The sequence below is a fragment of the Neolamprologus multifasciatus genome, chromosome 13 (assembly GCF_963576455.1).
Source record: "Neolamprologus multifasciatus chromosome 13, fNeoMul1.2, whole genome shotgun sequence".
NCBI lineage: Eukaryota > Metazoa > Chordata > Actinopteri > Cichliformes > Cichlidae > Neolamprologus > Neolamprologus multifasciatus.
The window spans coordinates 25873368-25888917 of NC_140451.1; the positions used below are offsets into that span (position 1 = coordinate 25873368).

Below are 15550 nucleotides of genomic sequence, written 5' to 3' on the forward strand. Positions count from 1 at the left end.
TTATTTATTTTTCATCTTCATATATCTATATATACCTAGATTTTCTACAAATGCTATTATTTTATTTTTTAAATTATATTTTATATTAATTATATTATATTTTTAATTTATGGCTGAATTACTTACATAAGACATCCTGATCATCAGTCTTTCATAGCAGTGTCCATAGTTCTGACGGAGGCAGCCTATCAGATGTCAACATATCGCCTCCTCGCTGCTGATTGGCTGACTCGTGGAGGAATGGGATGTCGGGACAGCAAAGATGTCCGCGCTCATTTGAAAACCTGCTATAGGCGAATACGGAATTTGCCACTTGTTTTTATGTTTGTAGGGTGACAACGTTGTGCTCAAGCGAGACGCATTGAAAGGAAAGATAAGGACTCCGCGACAAGGGCCAGACTATTCCTTATTATCAGGTTAGCGGCTAAATGTCTCCCTGTAAGCTGAAAGCTAGCTGCAGCTAACGGTAGCTAGCATGCTAGTCGGGCCGTTTCAATGGTGTTTAGTGTCAGCATGCAGACTCATAGCTGACTGTCAAGTTGTATATTTATGTAATTCACAGCGTCTTAGTGTCTGTAGAGTACCGAACTTTGTTTGGGGGAGTTTTTGAGGTAAAAACTTCCAGCTAACTTCTAGCATGTCGCGTCTATCAAAGTCAACAGAAACTTGCTACCGTGGAAGTCCTGTGGAAATTGTTAATGAGATTTTTATCCCCTACTATGTTGACCCCTCTAACGGGATAGTTTTAGTAATAGTAAAGGTCCAGTGAGCCTGCTTCAGCCAGCTACGTTGTCGATGTGTTAATAGAGAACATTATTTAGCCACCAGTAATGCAATCTGTCCTTCAGTCAAGTAAATTAAATAAAGTTATTTACGCAGAGGAAGTTTATTTACACCTCATCTTATACTCACTGGTATTCACAGTACTTTACAGATAAGCTACTGATAAAAGTGATGTCATCATTAATGTTATAAAGAGAAAATGAAGGAAGAGAACAGTTTATGTCAAACTCTTTATTCTTAAATACTACAATAAACTTGTCTCGAGGATCTATACTTTATTTTTTATCGTATTAAATAATGGATATGAATACTACAGCTAAACGGACTGGTATGGCGCAAATTGGTGATGCTCTTTAGTTGTATTGTGTCTGAAAAAAGGTCTTGCTTGCTTTTAAATACTGTTATTTATACCTCAAACTCTGTTCTTCCCAGAAATAATGCTGATATCTGAAACTCATGTCGGAAGTCGTGTATGAAGAGACAGCCACGATGATTGCCGCAGGGGAATTGCAGTCATTTGTCCCGTTTGGCCGCGAGCACTGCAGGAACCATCCAAACGCCTTCAACCTGCAGCTCAGAGAGCTCCAGCCTGCCTCCGAGCTGTGGGCATCAGATGGTGCTGCTGGCCTGGTGGGGTCCCTGCAGGAAGTCAGTCTGCAGGAGAGAGAGAGGGTGAGAGTGTCTAGTATTATGATCTATAATTTTTCATAATAGGAGTGGGCCATCAAATCTTTAATGATTTTTTTTACACTAATATAGTCAGTGCAGTTGTTACAACACTGCTGGACTGCAGTACTTAATGTGTTGTTAAGCTCAAATGTGGTTTTGATTTGGTTTTTGTGTTGATGTGTTTTGAATGACAGGAATTTTGGCAGCTTAGGAAGGGCTGCAAGGGAGTCAAAGAGGAAGATGTGGAATTTGAAGAAGAACTCTATGCAGCAGGAAACGTGGTTGTCTGGAGCCAGGGTAGTAGGGCTCAAGCTTCCAGTGTATATAAGGCCTTCACTGTTGACAGCCCAGTGCAGCAGGTCTGTTTCTGATTGTTTTGTGTACTACATGGTCTCTCATAATTGTGCTTGTCCATTCTCATTTCTAAGGGCAAATGAGAGACCATGTTGTTTTCTGTCAGGAATCAGTATGGCCTTTGCTTTACTATATAGATTGTATATCGTCCACGATGATTGTCAGGATTCTGTGCTCTAAGTCTTGACTTCAAGACTTGAAACAGTTTTTTTTTTTTGTATTATCTCCAGGCCTTGTGGTGCAACTTTGCTGCTCCTCACAAGAGGAATGATGGTACTGTGTCTTTTTGTGCAGTTTTTTGCTTATTCATATTGCAGTCCTGATGAACAAAACACAGAATGTTTTTAATGTTTTGCAGAGGAAGAAGTGGAGCTCACAGTGTGTATTGTCCAGAGTAGCTGTGTTAATGTTCACACCATGACTGGAAAAGACTTCATCTCACCACTGCCCTTCCAGGTGAGGTATAGAGCAATATTAATATGGAATGTTTATATCCAGAGAAAGAGATGGGTCTACATATGAGCCACAAAATTCTTTTAAATCTGTGTGACTCAGTTGGACCTCCACTACCTAAACTTCCACCTCAACACAGATGCAAGCTGACATAAAGCAGTAACTGCAGGCTTCTTTGTGTGTCTCCCATGTTCCAGAACACTGCAGAATAGAAGGATAATTTGATTAGTGGATGCATAAGTCTCTGAAACATTACCCCACCTCGCAGCTGAACTAAAACCACACAACCCCCCACGTTTAGATTAGGGATATTTCTCAGAGCCATTATTGGTTAACCATTTTCTGGTTAACCAGTAATGATAGAAAATTTGCATCACTGATAGTGGGAAGTAAGTGTGTGTGAGTTTATGTGTGTGCATAGCTTTGTGTATTTACGAGTGTCTTTCACTCAGTAGTCTGTGGCACACCAACAAAATCTAATTTGATTTCGGGATGTGTTTTCAACGTTTGAGTTTTTTTTTTTTTGTTTGTTTTGTTTTTTTTAAACTTGAGTCATGTGGAGTTTGTGATAAAGCATTTGATATTTTCTTATGGGAAAGGTTGGACATACACTCTTACTAAATAACTGAATTTAATAAAGAGGCAAGCAAACCGTGGGTTGGTGTTGTGAGAAAGGCAAGAAACACCTTGTGAGAGCCTTTGTGACAGGAAGAATCCCCACTGCTGTGGTGTCCCTGACACTGAAGCTCTCAGGGTGTTGCACTTTTCTTAACCTTTCAGTGCTGTTTTTAAGTGGCAGAGAATATCATTAGTATTAGTTTCAATAGAAAGTTATTCAAGATAATTTAAAAATAGTACAAGTAACCTTTTTTTTTTTTTTTTTTTTTTTAAAATAAGAATTTTAATAGCTCAATTAGAAGCCAATTGGCTGGGATGTAAAATGCAAAGTTTTGTGAATATTGTCAGTTTTTCAATATTAATTTATATAAGGCTGTATTAAACTACTCTAGGAAAGCAAAGAAAACAAGTGGCACATCTAGCCTTAAAATAAATATCTGACAGAGACTTTATTCATGATTGTTGGACAAAATTTAACCTAACTATGAATTTTATTATTTACTGGTCGTGATGGATCTGTGTAAACAGAGTGCAGTTTTTTGTATTGTTTTAAATGCAGATCAAAATATTGAACAGTTTAGCATTTAAGGGGGCTATATGGACACCCAAGTTTGTGAATGCAATAATTTAAGAATGAAGTCACATAGGATTTTGAAAATTATACCATAGGTGTATCTACTAAAAATCTTGTACTAGTTGGAATCTCAGAAACCTTGACCTCATGAGGCGATGTAAAATTTGGAAATTCATACTTCTACTAGGAGGCTGGGGAGTACCATCGGCTGCCATCAGTGTTTTCAAAAATTGTTGATACCAGACATCTGTTAAAAATGTTTCATGAGTCTGTACTGTCTTTTCTTTTCAAGGTGTCAAATGTGTGGGCAACAAAGTTTGGACTTCTTATGGAACGTAAAAACACAGCAAATGATGCACATTTCAGCCCCCCTGGGTATATGCTCACACTCTGCACTTGCAATCACATGACACATGTTTCGATTAATCAGTGCATCCATGTGAAATAATGTAGTGACAGACATTTCTACAATGATAACAGCCTCACAAAGCTACACTGACCTACATAAACAAACATATAACAGTGCGGGAAGTATATAACCGAGGGATTGAGCTCTTATTTTTTTTTTCCCCCTCCCATACAGGGAACCTCTGCCCACAGTGTTCAGCATGCTGCATCCTCTAGATGAGATCGCACCAGTTGTGTGTAAACCTGCAGGTATGAGACACTGATCTTCTCAGAATGATATCTTGTGGACTTATTTAATATTTTTCCTGAATTTGTGCATATTCTTTTTTCCAGGCCTGTTTGAAGGCTCCCGTGTGCAGTATGTGTCTGACTCCGCCATGAAGATAGTGTTCACCTGCTGTCAGCCGTCTATAGTTGTATCATATGACACAGTTCAAGGAATACACTCTGTCTGGACTCTGCGCAAAGTCACACATGATGTGAGTGATCATGAATACACACAAACACACTAAAACCAACTAAGTTCTTCCTAAACTAAAGCCTTTTAACCCTATCAGGAGCGCTCTACAGTCCTGCGGTGTCCGGCAGAACCGGTTGGGACACCGTTGGGTCTGATGGCTTCAGGCTTCCTCACTTCTCATTTGCGGAATGTCTCCCGTCTTGACTCCCCTGGTGGCACTGGTCCAAGTGGGCATGGTCTTGGGACTGGAACAAGGTACTGAAAGTGGAGCAGCCTAATCAAGTGATTAGCAGACGGGCAGGAATTAGTTAGCGTCTTGTTACATTTCTGAGTAAAGCAAAAGTCCCACTGTCTAAAGACAGCTCCTCAGTTATTGGGGTTGCTGCTGTGTCATACAGACCGAACAATAAAGTGATACTTAATGGATTATATTGCCTTAAAAATAATTACAAGTTAAAAACTTAGAGACCAAAACGTCAGCATCTGACCTGGTTACTGTTTTTCTTCCTGCAGTGCTGTTGGTTCCAGCTCTCCCCTCCACTACAGTGCTTTGCACAGCCACCAGAGCAGGATTGTCACATCCTCACCAGGAACTCACTCTCGAGTTCATTCTCCGAGTATATCCAACATGGCCGCCCTCAGGTGAGGTTAACCTAGCCAATGAGGGCCATGCTCATAATAGGTCAAAACTGAAGAATGCTTATCCGCTGTCCTCCTGTCTCAGCCGTGCCCACTCTCCAGGCATGGCAGCTCCATCCTTTTCAGGTGTGGCTCGTTTCAACACGTCTTTGCACAGCTCATCCCCCAGGGGGCACCATGGCTTGTTAGCATCTCCCAACAGTACTATCAATGAGACAGTGTTGGTCCCAGAGATGGAACCTATCATACCCGACCTCTGCATGGAGCAGCTGTGGAGTGAGGCGGTCACTGCTGGCTCCAACAGGTAATTGGCAGCATTGAAATCTAACTTCAAAGCTGTTGACCATTTTTAGCTCAAAAATTGCTCTTAAAAATGTAAAAATTGCTTTTAAGCTTGTAACTCTTTTGTCGTATTGTAAATGTGAGACTATTTTAATCAGTAAAGGAAAAAGCAATAAGCAATGAAAGCTTGAATGGTCTTGCAAAGTTGTTCATTAGCCTTTAGATCAAAGTTTGTGAGCAACTTGTTCTTCGTGTTTGCATAATACACAACTTTTTTCTTTTTTCTTTTAAGACATCATTTGTATTCTATGACATACAGTTCTTTCTGTTGCTTTAGGCTGTTCCAATTTAGCAAATTCTGCTGTTTGACATCAGTTAGCATCTCTTTTTACCCATTTACAGGGAAATGAGAAGCCAGGCATCTAAAGTATTCCTGACCTCTGATCTCTGTGAGAATCATTACCTGTGTTTCCTGGTGGAATCTCACCAACAGCTCAGGTAAACAAACATACAAACATCTTTCTCCACCCTAATTTGTTGTGAAATGTGAGTTCACAAGTTAACTTTTTTTTTTCACGATCATTTTATTTTCTGCAGATGTGTGAAGTTTATTGAGAGCAATGATACTTCACAGCTCATCTTCCCCTCTGTCACAACCATCCCTGCTAAAGATGCAGAGCCTCTGCAGGTACATTATAAAATTCTATCATTGGAGAGTTGAAAGGGAAAGCGCAAAAGTCAAAACGGGGGAAAACACAGTATTCATTAGAGTCTAGCGTCTGTATCAAGTTTATGGTGCTGTACTGTGCTGAAAATAGCCCTTAGCAGGCTCTTCAACCTTAACAAATTGTTGCATGGGTGGTGTAAAGTTGTAAACATTGTGTAGGAGGCCTTCCTGTATTTATTTATTTTTTAAAAAAATCTTATCCGGATGATTACAAGTTTTGCAAGATATAATTAAGGTTTTCCTTGCTGCCTACAGGAACTAATGTGTGTGTATATGCGTGAGATAAATCTGTTCCGCAAAGGATTTTGTGAAAAACTGTAATTAAAACTTTAAAAATAAAATTAAAAACTGTAATTATTTATCATAGTGGTGGTTATGTCCGGGCCATGCCTGTCAAAAAAGTCTAATAGCAAAATGTTTTTTCTAGTTTAGATCAGGTAGGTCATTCTTTCCTGAAACTTTTAGTTTTCTCCATCATCTGGATGGTAAAACTACCATGTGACCTGAGGTCTCCCAGGAAAACTATCGAGTTGGATGCTTGAATTTTGGAGCAGAAACCAGTGATTTATATTTATTCATTATCATTTCAACTTTTAAGTTATTTTTATAAGTATGCACATTTACAGGTTCTAGCATCTTGTGTGAATATTTGATAATTTTCTTTGTATTAAGTTGTTGACAGTTGGGGAAATTACAGCAGGAGGGTTTTTTTGTTTTTTTTGGAGTAACATTCAACGTGTTTCTGACAATGAAACTTTGCTCCTCAGAGTATAGATGCCATGCTAGTTCTGGAGGCCTGTGGTAGTTTGGTTCTCTATACAGGAATCACCAGGGTAAGCACAGCTGCCTTTGCTTACTGTGGATGACAATTGAGTTCTCAGATTTTTTGATTTATTTATTTTTTTAACGGTGTAATGAATCATGGGATTGCTTTCTTGGTTGTCACGTAGGTCAGCAAGGTGTTTGTCCCTGGACTGTTGTCACCCTCCTTCAGCCTGACCAATCACCTCCCTCACCGCAGCACTCCAGTGGAAACTGTTAGCACACCTGCTAACGCTGGCAGTAGGCATCTCCAAAGACTTGATGAGGTATTAACATGTGTTGTAAATGCACTTTTCTTTGCTTTTTAAGTGTGTACTGTATATCTGGTACATTTGACTCCTTTGGTTCACCTCTCTATTTTAACACATCTCTTCAGGATGCCATGCCTTCACCAGTGACAGGGCTAAGGGGTCCAAACATTAAACACCATGATGCTTCCTTTTTGGAGGATTACACATTTCAGCCAGCCACACCCTACATCAATGCCTTACGTGATCCTGTCTGCAACCGGGTGACTCTGGTAGGTTTTCTGTGTTTAACATAGATAGTATTGATCCCTGTTTTTCTCAACAATAGGTAAAATGTGTTTTGTAATCAAGGGGGATTAACTCAGATAATCGGTCATCCACACACTCACAGCCAGTACAAGAAACAGATGATGTAATCAAATCAAAGCCAAAACAAAACACAAGTTCAAATTAATGTTTGGTGTCCTAATTTTTTAACTCATCAGAGTTTAATGACCTATACAGAGCTGATTATTAGAAGGGGACTTTCCTGATACAAACTGCCAAAAGATGGTTGTCAGCTGTCAGTGCAGTGGAGGGTAAAAACGCATCAAGTTAAATTTGGACTGACTGCTACTGCACCACGACAACATAGTGAGACTCTCCCTTCAGGTGTTGTTTCTTGTTTCTAATGTCTATGTGTGTCTGCACAAGTGATTCAGGCCCATTCATATTTGTGAATGACGGTTACAAAAGCAATGCTGTTCGTGTTTCTGCCTCTTGGGTTAATCCTGTCATACTTGGTCTAGACACTCTCTTCAGCTCCAGGACTTTACATTATTCTCTAAGTTACACACCAGCCAAACATCACTGTTTCTTTCTCTTATACATCATCAGAAAGCTTTCTGTCTGCAGGCTGCTGCTCTTTTGGCTTTGCTCATTGAATTTCTGTTTGAGACCTCAATATGTCAATCCAGAGACTAATTGTTCCTAACGCGGCGCACTGGACTTTTCAAACCTCCAGCTCCTGTTGAGTTTCACATCAGGGTTTCTTTCATGAAAAGATGACAAGAACAGGACAAAACCTGCTGGAGAAAATGTGATGAGAGGTTTTGGTCTGTTTTTCCATCTAGAGCACAGCTATTCAAAATAATTGGAAATATACAGTTATGATCCTGGCGAAAATGTGAAAGTTGTATGCTCTCCGTGACTGATTTGGTTATTTTTCTTTTCAGCGCATGATATTAGCTGTGATGCATCTAGTAGAATAATTGGATATAACTTGCTGCAACAGAAAAATGCTGCTATATACATAATTGCAGGACAAGAAATGCTTGGAATTACCGCAACTTGTGAACTGATTACTCGTAAAGTGTAGCAATAATAATACATTTTATTAATAAGGCGTCTTTCAAGACACCCAAGGACACTTTACAATGGGATAAAACGCATAATGGAAAAATGAAAAAATAAAGAAAAGTAAAACAAGAGTACAAGCAATCATGAAATATTAAGTGAACCCTATAATTTATATCTTGTTGAGTTTTCTTTAGCATCAAGAAGCTGCTTCTGAGACTTGCACATCAATAGGAAGAATTGCTGGAGTGTTCATGTAACTGTTTCAGGTCATCAGTATTTCTGGGATGTCTTGATTAAACCCAGCAGAGAGAGGAATTCTTTACTTGACAGCTAAATTTGGTTGAAGACGGGACTCTTTTGACTTGACCATTTCAACGTACGTTTTAAAAAATTCTGTTATTCTGTTGTTGACTTACTGGTGTGCTTTAGGTCATTGTCTTGTTGCATCACCAACACCACCAACTCTCCCAAGTTTCAGGTCACAAAGGCCCTGAAATCCACCTGAGGTACACCCTAGGAAGGTCGCCAGTCCATCACAAGGCTAATAGAGAGAGACAGTCCTCATTCACATTCACAGTCACACCAGAATTGGACACCAGAAATGCCTTGACCCGGCATAAAGAATACAATTTAGAATTCATCGTTCTTTTAACAAATACTCAAGGCATCCCTAACACAACTAAACCATTCTTCAGAGTTGCGTAGACGTTTAGGTGTTGTTGTGCAGTGCTATTTTTTTTTTTTTCACTTCTAAACTAAACATTGTTAATTTTCACCGAAGGTCCAGGTTTAGCCTAACAACAAAGCATTTTTCAAGAAGTTTTGTTAAACTTCCATTTTGTCTTTTGCAAACATGGGATGTTTTGTAATTATGTTTTTAATGGTTACTTTCTATTCTGTCCTTCAAAACTTTTCTTTTTCAATCTTTTTCTTATAATGAACACATGAACAAAGGTGTTAGCAAGTTTTACTTATGGTGTGATCTTTACAGGATGTACAGGCAGAGATTAATTATAGATGAAGATCAGACTGCTTATTTTATGACAAATCAATACAGGAATCTTTATTTGAAATATTTTGACGCATTTTGTTTCAAGTTATGGGTTGAAAGTTTTATGTGTGTTGCACTTTTGACAAAATGCTGTAAGAACGCCTGATGTGACATCAGTGATTGGAGTAGTGCTTGAAAGTTTAATCAGCTTAAGTTGCAGCCAGGAAGTTTCTCACTGCATGTAATTAAATGTTATTTGCTGTTGTTTAGTGTTTCTGGCGAGTCTGTCTAGTATACCCGAAGACAATGAATTATCGGACACACCAGTTTCTATTTTCTGTTCTATTCTGAGATTTACAATCAGGCTTTCTCTGTTGAGGTCTTTTTATCAGTTTTGTGCTTATAAACAGCTGTTTTGCACTGATATGAAATTGATGTGAAATTGAACTTTAAGAGTATAATTTAAATGTATGCACAATCTGTCTCCACAATTTCTCCAGGAACTAAGCATCGGCACAATGCTGAGGATTTCTATCCCAGAGATTGCTACTTCAGACCTGGGTGAGTCACACATATATACATTTAAAAAAATAAATCAAAGAAACACTCTCACACATTTAAGAGTTGACATTGCAGCCGACAGTGTTGGCGTGTACATTTTAAGTGAGACCACACACCGATCGCTTAGTCAGTGCAGTGAGGTCCTTTAATTAGGTTTGAGAGCCTCTCTGCATTGTGTCCACAGTGACATATAATCTTGATGTCTTGAGGATGCCATTATGAGGCAGACACACATGGGCAGCAAGCACAAAACATTACACTGATAAACACTTTCACAACACCAGAATTGTTAATTTTTTTTTAATCTATTAAAGAGGATAGTTAAAAAATGTATTGCAATTAATAGATGTAGCTCAAATCTTTATATATGGCTTAGCAGAATGATGTTGTGCATCATAACTACTTCAGGAAATGGAAAGGAAAGGTCGTACATGTATGAACTGAAAGCAAAATGTAATGTGTGTCTGAACCTCTGGTAATAAAATATCTGGAAACAGATGGCCTGCTATGCTGAGGTGAATTGGAAAGATGACACGGTTGTTTTTAGATGTGCAGAAGCACAGATATCCACATCTGCTCTTACTGTGTAATCTCTTACACAGGCTTGATGTAAAAATTAGTCAACAAATCCATTTAGTGTTTTCACTGTTTTTAAAAAGCCTGTTCTTTTGCTAAACCATTAACATCAGTTGACAGTGGGAATACAAATGGAGGGATCTTTTTCTTTTAAATCAGGTAGTACTAAAAGCTTTTAGCAGCTTCTATCTAAACAAATGTGAGGCAGCATCTTTGCCACTGCTGATGAAACCACTGTTGCCACTTCTTTTGTTGGTTAAGGTTTTCACCTTTTGGCTTTACTGAAATGTCATTATCCTTTCAGTTGTTTAAAAGTACCTGCAGGGGGGGAGGGGTTTAATAACATTTCCCATTTTTAAGATCCAACAAACAGATTTGCATAAAATATTTTCTTGCTATGTTGTACCACGACCTTTGATTATCTAATCAACATTTTTAGATGATCATCCAAAGGTATTAACTTAAAAAAAATAAATAAATGCCTTTTTTAACTTTAAACCTTCCAAACTTTTCCAAAGATTCTGACTGTCTGCTCTGTCTGCTTCGTTTTCTTATGTAAGATTTTCCACATGAAATGGAAAATTACGGTTTGTTTTTCTGGAAAGTCCACTCAGCTGGTAAAACAAACTCTATGGTATAACAGCAGACAGACCTATTCATTTCCCCGATGATTTCATTTCCCAATAGCACATAGTAGCTGATGACCATCGACTTTGTAATAATTAAACTAAATTACAGATTTTTTTTTTTCTAACCAATTAACTTTGAGGTCACCTGGAGGATTTCATCTGTTGTCTACCACTAGTGGGTCTACTGTGACCATGAACCTTCTCTTCTAGCTTTTGTTAGTTTTTATTTTTAAAGCCTTCATTGTCACTAAGCAGTGTGTATCACTCTTGCTGCCTTGTATACCTGCCTTTGTGTCTTGTTCATATGTTGCTCTCCATTATTTTGTAATCGATCCTGTAGACAAGGCTTTCTTCCTCTAATGAAATGGCATTTAGCTACCTCTTTCTTGACCTTTCCAACTCTGGGTGTCCAATTAAGATTCCCAGTGATGTTGATTAAGCATCTGATTGGCCAGAGTTGTTAGGAGACATGGTAGCGCTAATTACTGTTGTTGTGGTAGTTAGTTTGTAATTTCCATTTTTCTTTTTTGGGGGGTAGAGGATGATAGGTGGAAATTGTCAGATCAGGATGAGATTCATTAAAAAATCTGTTAAAAATAATTGTATTGCACTTTTTTTGTGTTTGTTTCTAAACTTTCATTTGTCTGTGGTTGGTAGCACAAGTATTAGAAAGTTTTAGTTCTAGTTTTAAGCCTAGAATTCAGACAGTGGTTTTACTGAATTTAACACTTTTAAAATAACATTTCCACCAATTTCTACAGCTGAGAGAATCCAACCAGCAACCTTTTATGTATTTCATCTTTTCCTGTTTTGAAATTATTGCATCTTAGTAAAACTAATGTATTGTTTTCTCACATTCACAATGATTATTATTTCTTAAATGTAATATAACTAATAAAACTGTACAATGGTTATCTGATTCCATCCAATATGTAGAAAAAATGTTAGTAAATGTGTGTTTTCTGAATTGCCTCATATGATTGTGAATTTCACACCTAACTACCATGAACTGTGACACTTTTGCTATTTCCCTTGTTTCCCTTTGTGTATTTCAGTGAGAAAGTGCCTGGAGGCAATTCGTTTTATCCTGCCTAAGGAAGCTGCTATGAAGGTTGGTGGAAGTGAACATGTGGAATTTCAGTTACAAATTATGTATTAGTTAAAAACTTGACATTGTGCGCAGACAAGCAAAGATTCAGAACAACTTAACTTGTCTGCCAATAATTTTAATTTAGTGCATTATTACCTCTACCAAGGAGGTGTGTGTGTGTGTGTGTGTGTGTGTTCATGTGTTCATGTGTTCGTTCAGATGATTACTCAAAAAACTATTGATCGGTTTGCATGAAAATTCTACCTGTGATTGGTCAGTCTGGATCTGGATCTTTACCCATGATTGAATTTTTTGGGAAAGGTTTCACATAATTAAATTTGGCCATCGTATGTTCACAAATGCATTTCAAACTGAAATGAAGGGCAAAAAAATTGAGAAACCTTGTGTTGATGGTCTTAAGTAAATGTATTTGCAATTTAATCCAAATTCAGACATCAAGAAGGATGTCTGAATCTGGGACTTGTGTATGATGTGTAGGAAATTTTATACTCAGGAAAGGTAACCTCAAGCTGTGCTATTTATAAGCACTGAAACCTTTAGAGCGTAAGATCTCCAATATGTTTATTTAAATGTTACTCAGTCGTGGTTATTGTACAGAGTATAACATCAGAGTTGACCAACTAACTGTCTCCAACTAATCAAGAAGGAAAAACAAAGAAGGAAATGTATACAATAACAGCCTCATTAGGCTTTGGCAGAAATTGTATAGGATCTCATTAGGTAGAGTAGGAGGCTGAATGACAAAATTATGTTTTTCAGGGCTTTATTTTCACACAAACATGCAGATATACTCCTTTATTTTCATTGCAATGATCTAGAGAAACTCCATTTAGTTTTGCTAAATTCTTTAAATGCAACAGGTTTTGGTGAAATGGTATAACATCTACAATGCACCTGGAGGTCCCAGTGCCCACACAGAGTGGAGCCTGTTTGTCACCTGCTTCATGACACTGATGGGCTACAACACCGAGCGCCTGACCTGGACACGAAATGTGAGTCAGCATTTGTATTTTGTTTTTGTAATTGTAATTTCCAGTTAATGTATTGTAGAAATGGCTTTCCAATTTGTTTCATAATTAATGACATTTGCAGTCATACTGAGTAGATTTAAAAATGAAACTTCAGTAAAAATCTTGTACATTAATACAAAATGATTCTTGGCAGCCAAAAGCCTGGTCTACTTTGAATTATTTTTTTTTTAAATTCTTGACTAGAAAAATCCTATTGTGGCTTTAAACTGTAATTTGCATGTCTTGACCTTGCTCCCTGTCCTCCTTCCTACTTTCACAGCTGCATTTTGAAATGCCCCTCTCTCCAGTGATTGCAGCCAAGAAGGCTCGTCCCTCCGATGGAGGTTCTGATGAGGTGTGTTACTAAAGTGTGAGCTGTTGTGATGTTTTAGAGCGCAATTATCAAGCTTTGATTACAGCTTGTAGACTTATAACCCCTTAACAATCAATTATGCATGCAAGGGGTGTATCACATAGTGAGACAGTGAAACAAGTGTTATAAAAGAAAACACAGCAAAAAGAAAGTGCTTCAATGCTCTTCAATATACTTGTATATTATACTTATATACTTTTGAATCCCCCAAATTGCAGATTTTAGAAAGTAATATATATCACTAATGATTTCTAGTCTCATGAAACATCCCTTGACTTATTTCCATGTCTTAATTTTCTCAGTTACTAAAGCTGTAATCTGTCCTACAATCCTAAACATAGTTACACATATTTGTGCGTTTGCCATTGAGGAGATTCACACAATGTGTTCCCTTTCCCTTTGCTGTAACCCTGAATCTAAAACCCAAGTCTTAACCCTTGAAATGGCCCCTCCACAGTCTTCTTTAAATATTCCTAATTATTGGTTGGCTTCTTAAGTAATGTGTTCTCATTAGAGCAAAATATGGTTGGAAAATGTCAGTTAGCTGGAGGCTTAGGCTGTTGTGTGTGTGTGTGTGTGTGTGTGTGTGTGTGTGTGTGTGTGTGTGTGTGTGTGTGTGTGTGTGTGTGTGTGTGTGTGTGTGTGTGTGTGTGTGTGTGTGTGTGTGTGTGTGTGTGTGTGTGTGTTTGACCTGAAGAAATGTGTGAGTCACATTAGACTGGAGGACAGTGTCAGCTTCTTACCTCTGTTGTCTTCATGCTGCGTCAAAGATGTAAAGATGAGGACAGAATTGTTAGAATTATTTCATTTCTGAAGGTTTTCCCAAGTCCTGTTAAACAGCGCAAGGTATGTTCAGCATAGCTTTTTCCAAACATCCCAATTTTTAATTTGGATACCTAAATTATTTTAGTTTGCCCACAGAAACACAATTATTTCATGAAAAACAAAATCAAACTGAAAATTATAAGTCCCCCGATGATAGAATCGACCTTTGTCTTCAGTTCACCTCACACATTTTCAGTAGGATTTAAGTCAGGGCTTTGTGCTGTAACATCATTTTGGTCTTTAAAATCTAGTGCTTCATATTTTGGGTCATCGTTGTTTTGGCAGACGAACTGACAATCCAGACCCAGTTTGCTGCTGACTGCTTCAATTTTTCTTTCAAAACTAAATTGATGAAATTCCCAGTTCCAGTTCCATAATACTCCCACCACTGTGTTTCACTATAGGGATGGTGTTCTTTGAATTGCATGGCTCTCCCTTTTTTTCTCCAAACTCATTCATCATTCATATTATTGTTTCTATTTGGTAACGATCTGCATCTCCTTACCAATCAAATTATAAACAATGGAGAGCCATGAGTTGGACCAAAATGCGGTCTGTCTTGTCAAGTGCACAGAAATGTCTCAAAGATCATTTTGCAGTTCACATAACATTTTAATGACTGTATTTGATGTTTTGGTCTCTGGTTTTAAAAGCTATCTTTTTGACTGGCGTTTATCTTTGTTTCCTCTCCCTGTAGGACTGGGACTACTTGATGGGGTCCCATTACCACCGTCAGATGAATTTCTTGCCCGTTGCCACTTCACTGGGTGCCAGTGACGGCAATAGTACAGTCACTTCAGAAACTGAAGGCCTGTGCACTGTATGTACCAAACACTGGGTGAATCCATATACTGCATGTTCTTTGATTCTGTTTGTTTGTTGGTGTATTTGGGCTTAGACATTATGGGTATGATTTGTTGGAATAAGAGTTAATGCTCACAAATAGAGGTGTAATCAACCATACTTCTTCTTCTTCCATCACCACCTTTTTTTTCTCATTGAAAAAACAATGAGAGATTCCCAGCACACTGATTGTAGGTATATTCAGTATGCCTGCAGACTTTTGTGAACTAGCAAACTTTAGTCATGTTGATTTGAC

At 38.1% G+C, this 15550-nt stretch overlaps 1 protein-coding gene across 1 annotated transcript in view; it reads left to right on the forward strand.

Moving 5' to 3' along the window:
- The first annotated feature begins 209 nt into the window (after window positions 1–209).
- anapc1 (anaphase promoting complex subunit 1) overlaps window positions 210–15550 on the forward strand; it is a 155367-nt gene continuing 140026 nt past the window's right edge. Inside the window, exons 1-21 of the mRNA XM_085183667.1 lie at window positions 210–416; window positions 1216–1455; window positions 1647–1811; window positions 2037–2079; window positions 2165–2262; window positions 3744–3826; window positions 4035–4108; window positions 4193–4338; window positions 4417–4574; window positions 4833–4961; window positions 5044–5262; window positions 5643–5738; window positions 5838–5928; window positions 6735–6800; window positions 6918–7055; window positions 7166–7309; window positions 9867–9927; window positions 12188–12243; window positions 13104–13235; window positions 13534–13608; window positions 15149–15271. Of these exons, the coding sequence (XP_085039793.1) occupies window positions 1240–1455; window positions 1647–1811; window positions 2037–2079; window positions 2165–2262; window positions 3744–3826; window positions 4035–4108; window positions 4193–4338; window positions 4417–4574; window positions 4833–4961; window positions 5044–5262; window positions 5643–5738; window positions 5838–5928; window positions 6735–6800; window positions 6918–7055; window positions 7166–7309; window positions 9867–9927; window positions 12188–12243; window positions 13104–13235; window positions 13534–13608; window positions 15149–15271 (2313 nt within the window). The 5' untranslated portion in view covers window positions 210–416; window positions 1216–1239. The remainder of the gene's footprint in view (window positions 417–1215; window positions 1456–1646; window positions 1812–2036; window positions 2080–2164; window positions 2263–3743; window positions 3827–4034; window positions 4109–4192; window positions 4339–4416; window positions 4575–4832; window positions 4962–5043; window positions 5263–5642; window positions 5739–5837; window positions 5929–6734; window positions 6801–6917; window positions 7056–7165; window positions 7310–9866; window positions 9928–12187; window positions 12244–13103; window positions 13236–13533; window positions 13609–15148; window positions 15272–15550) is intronic.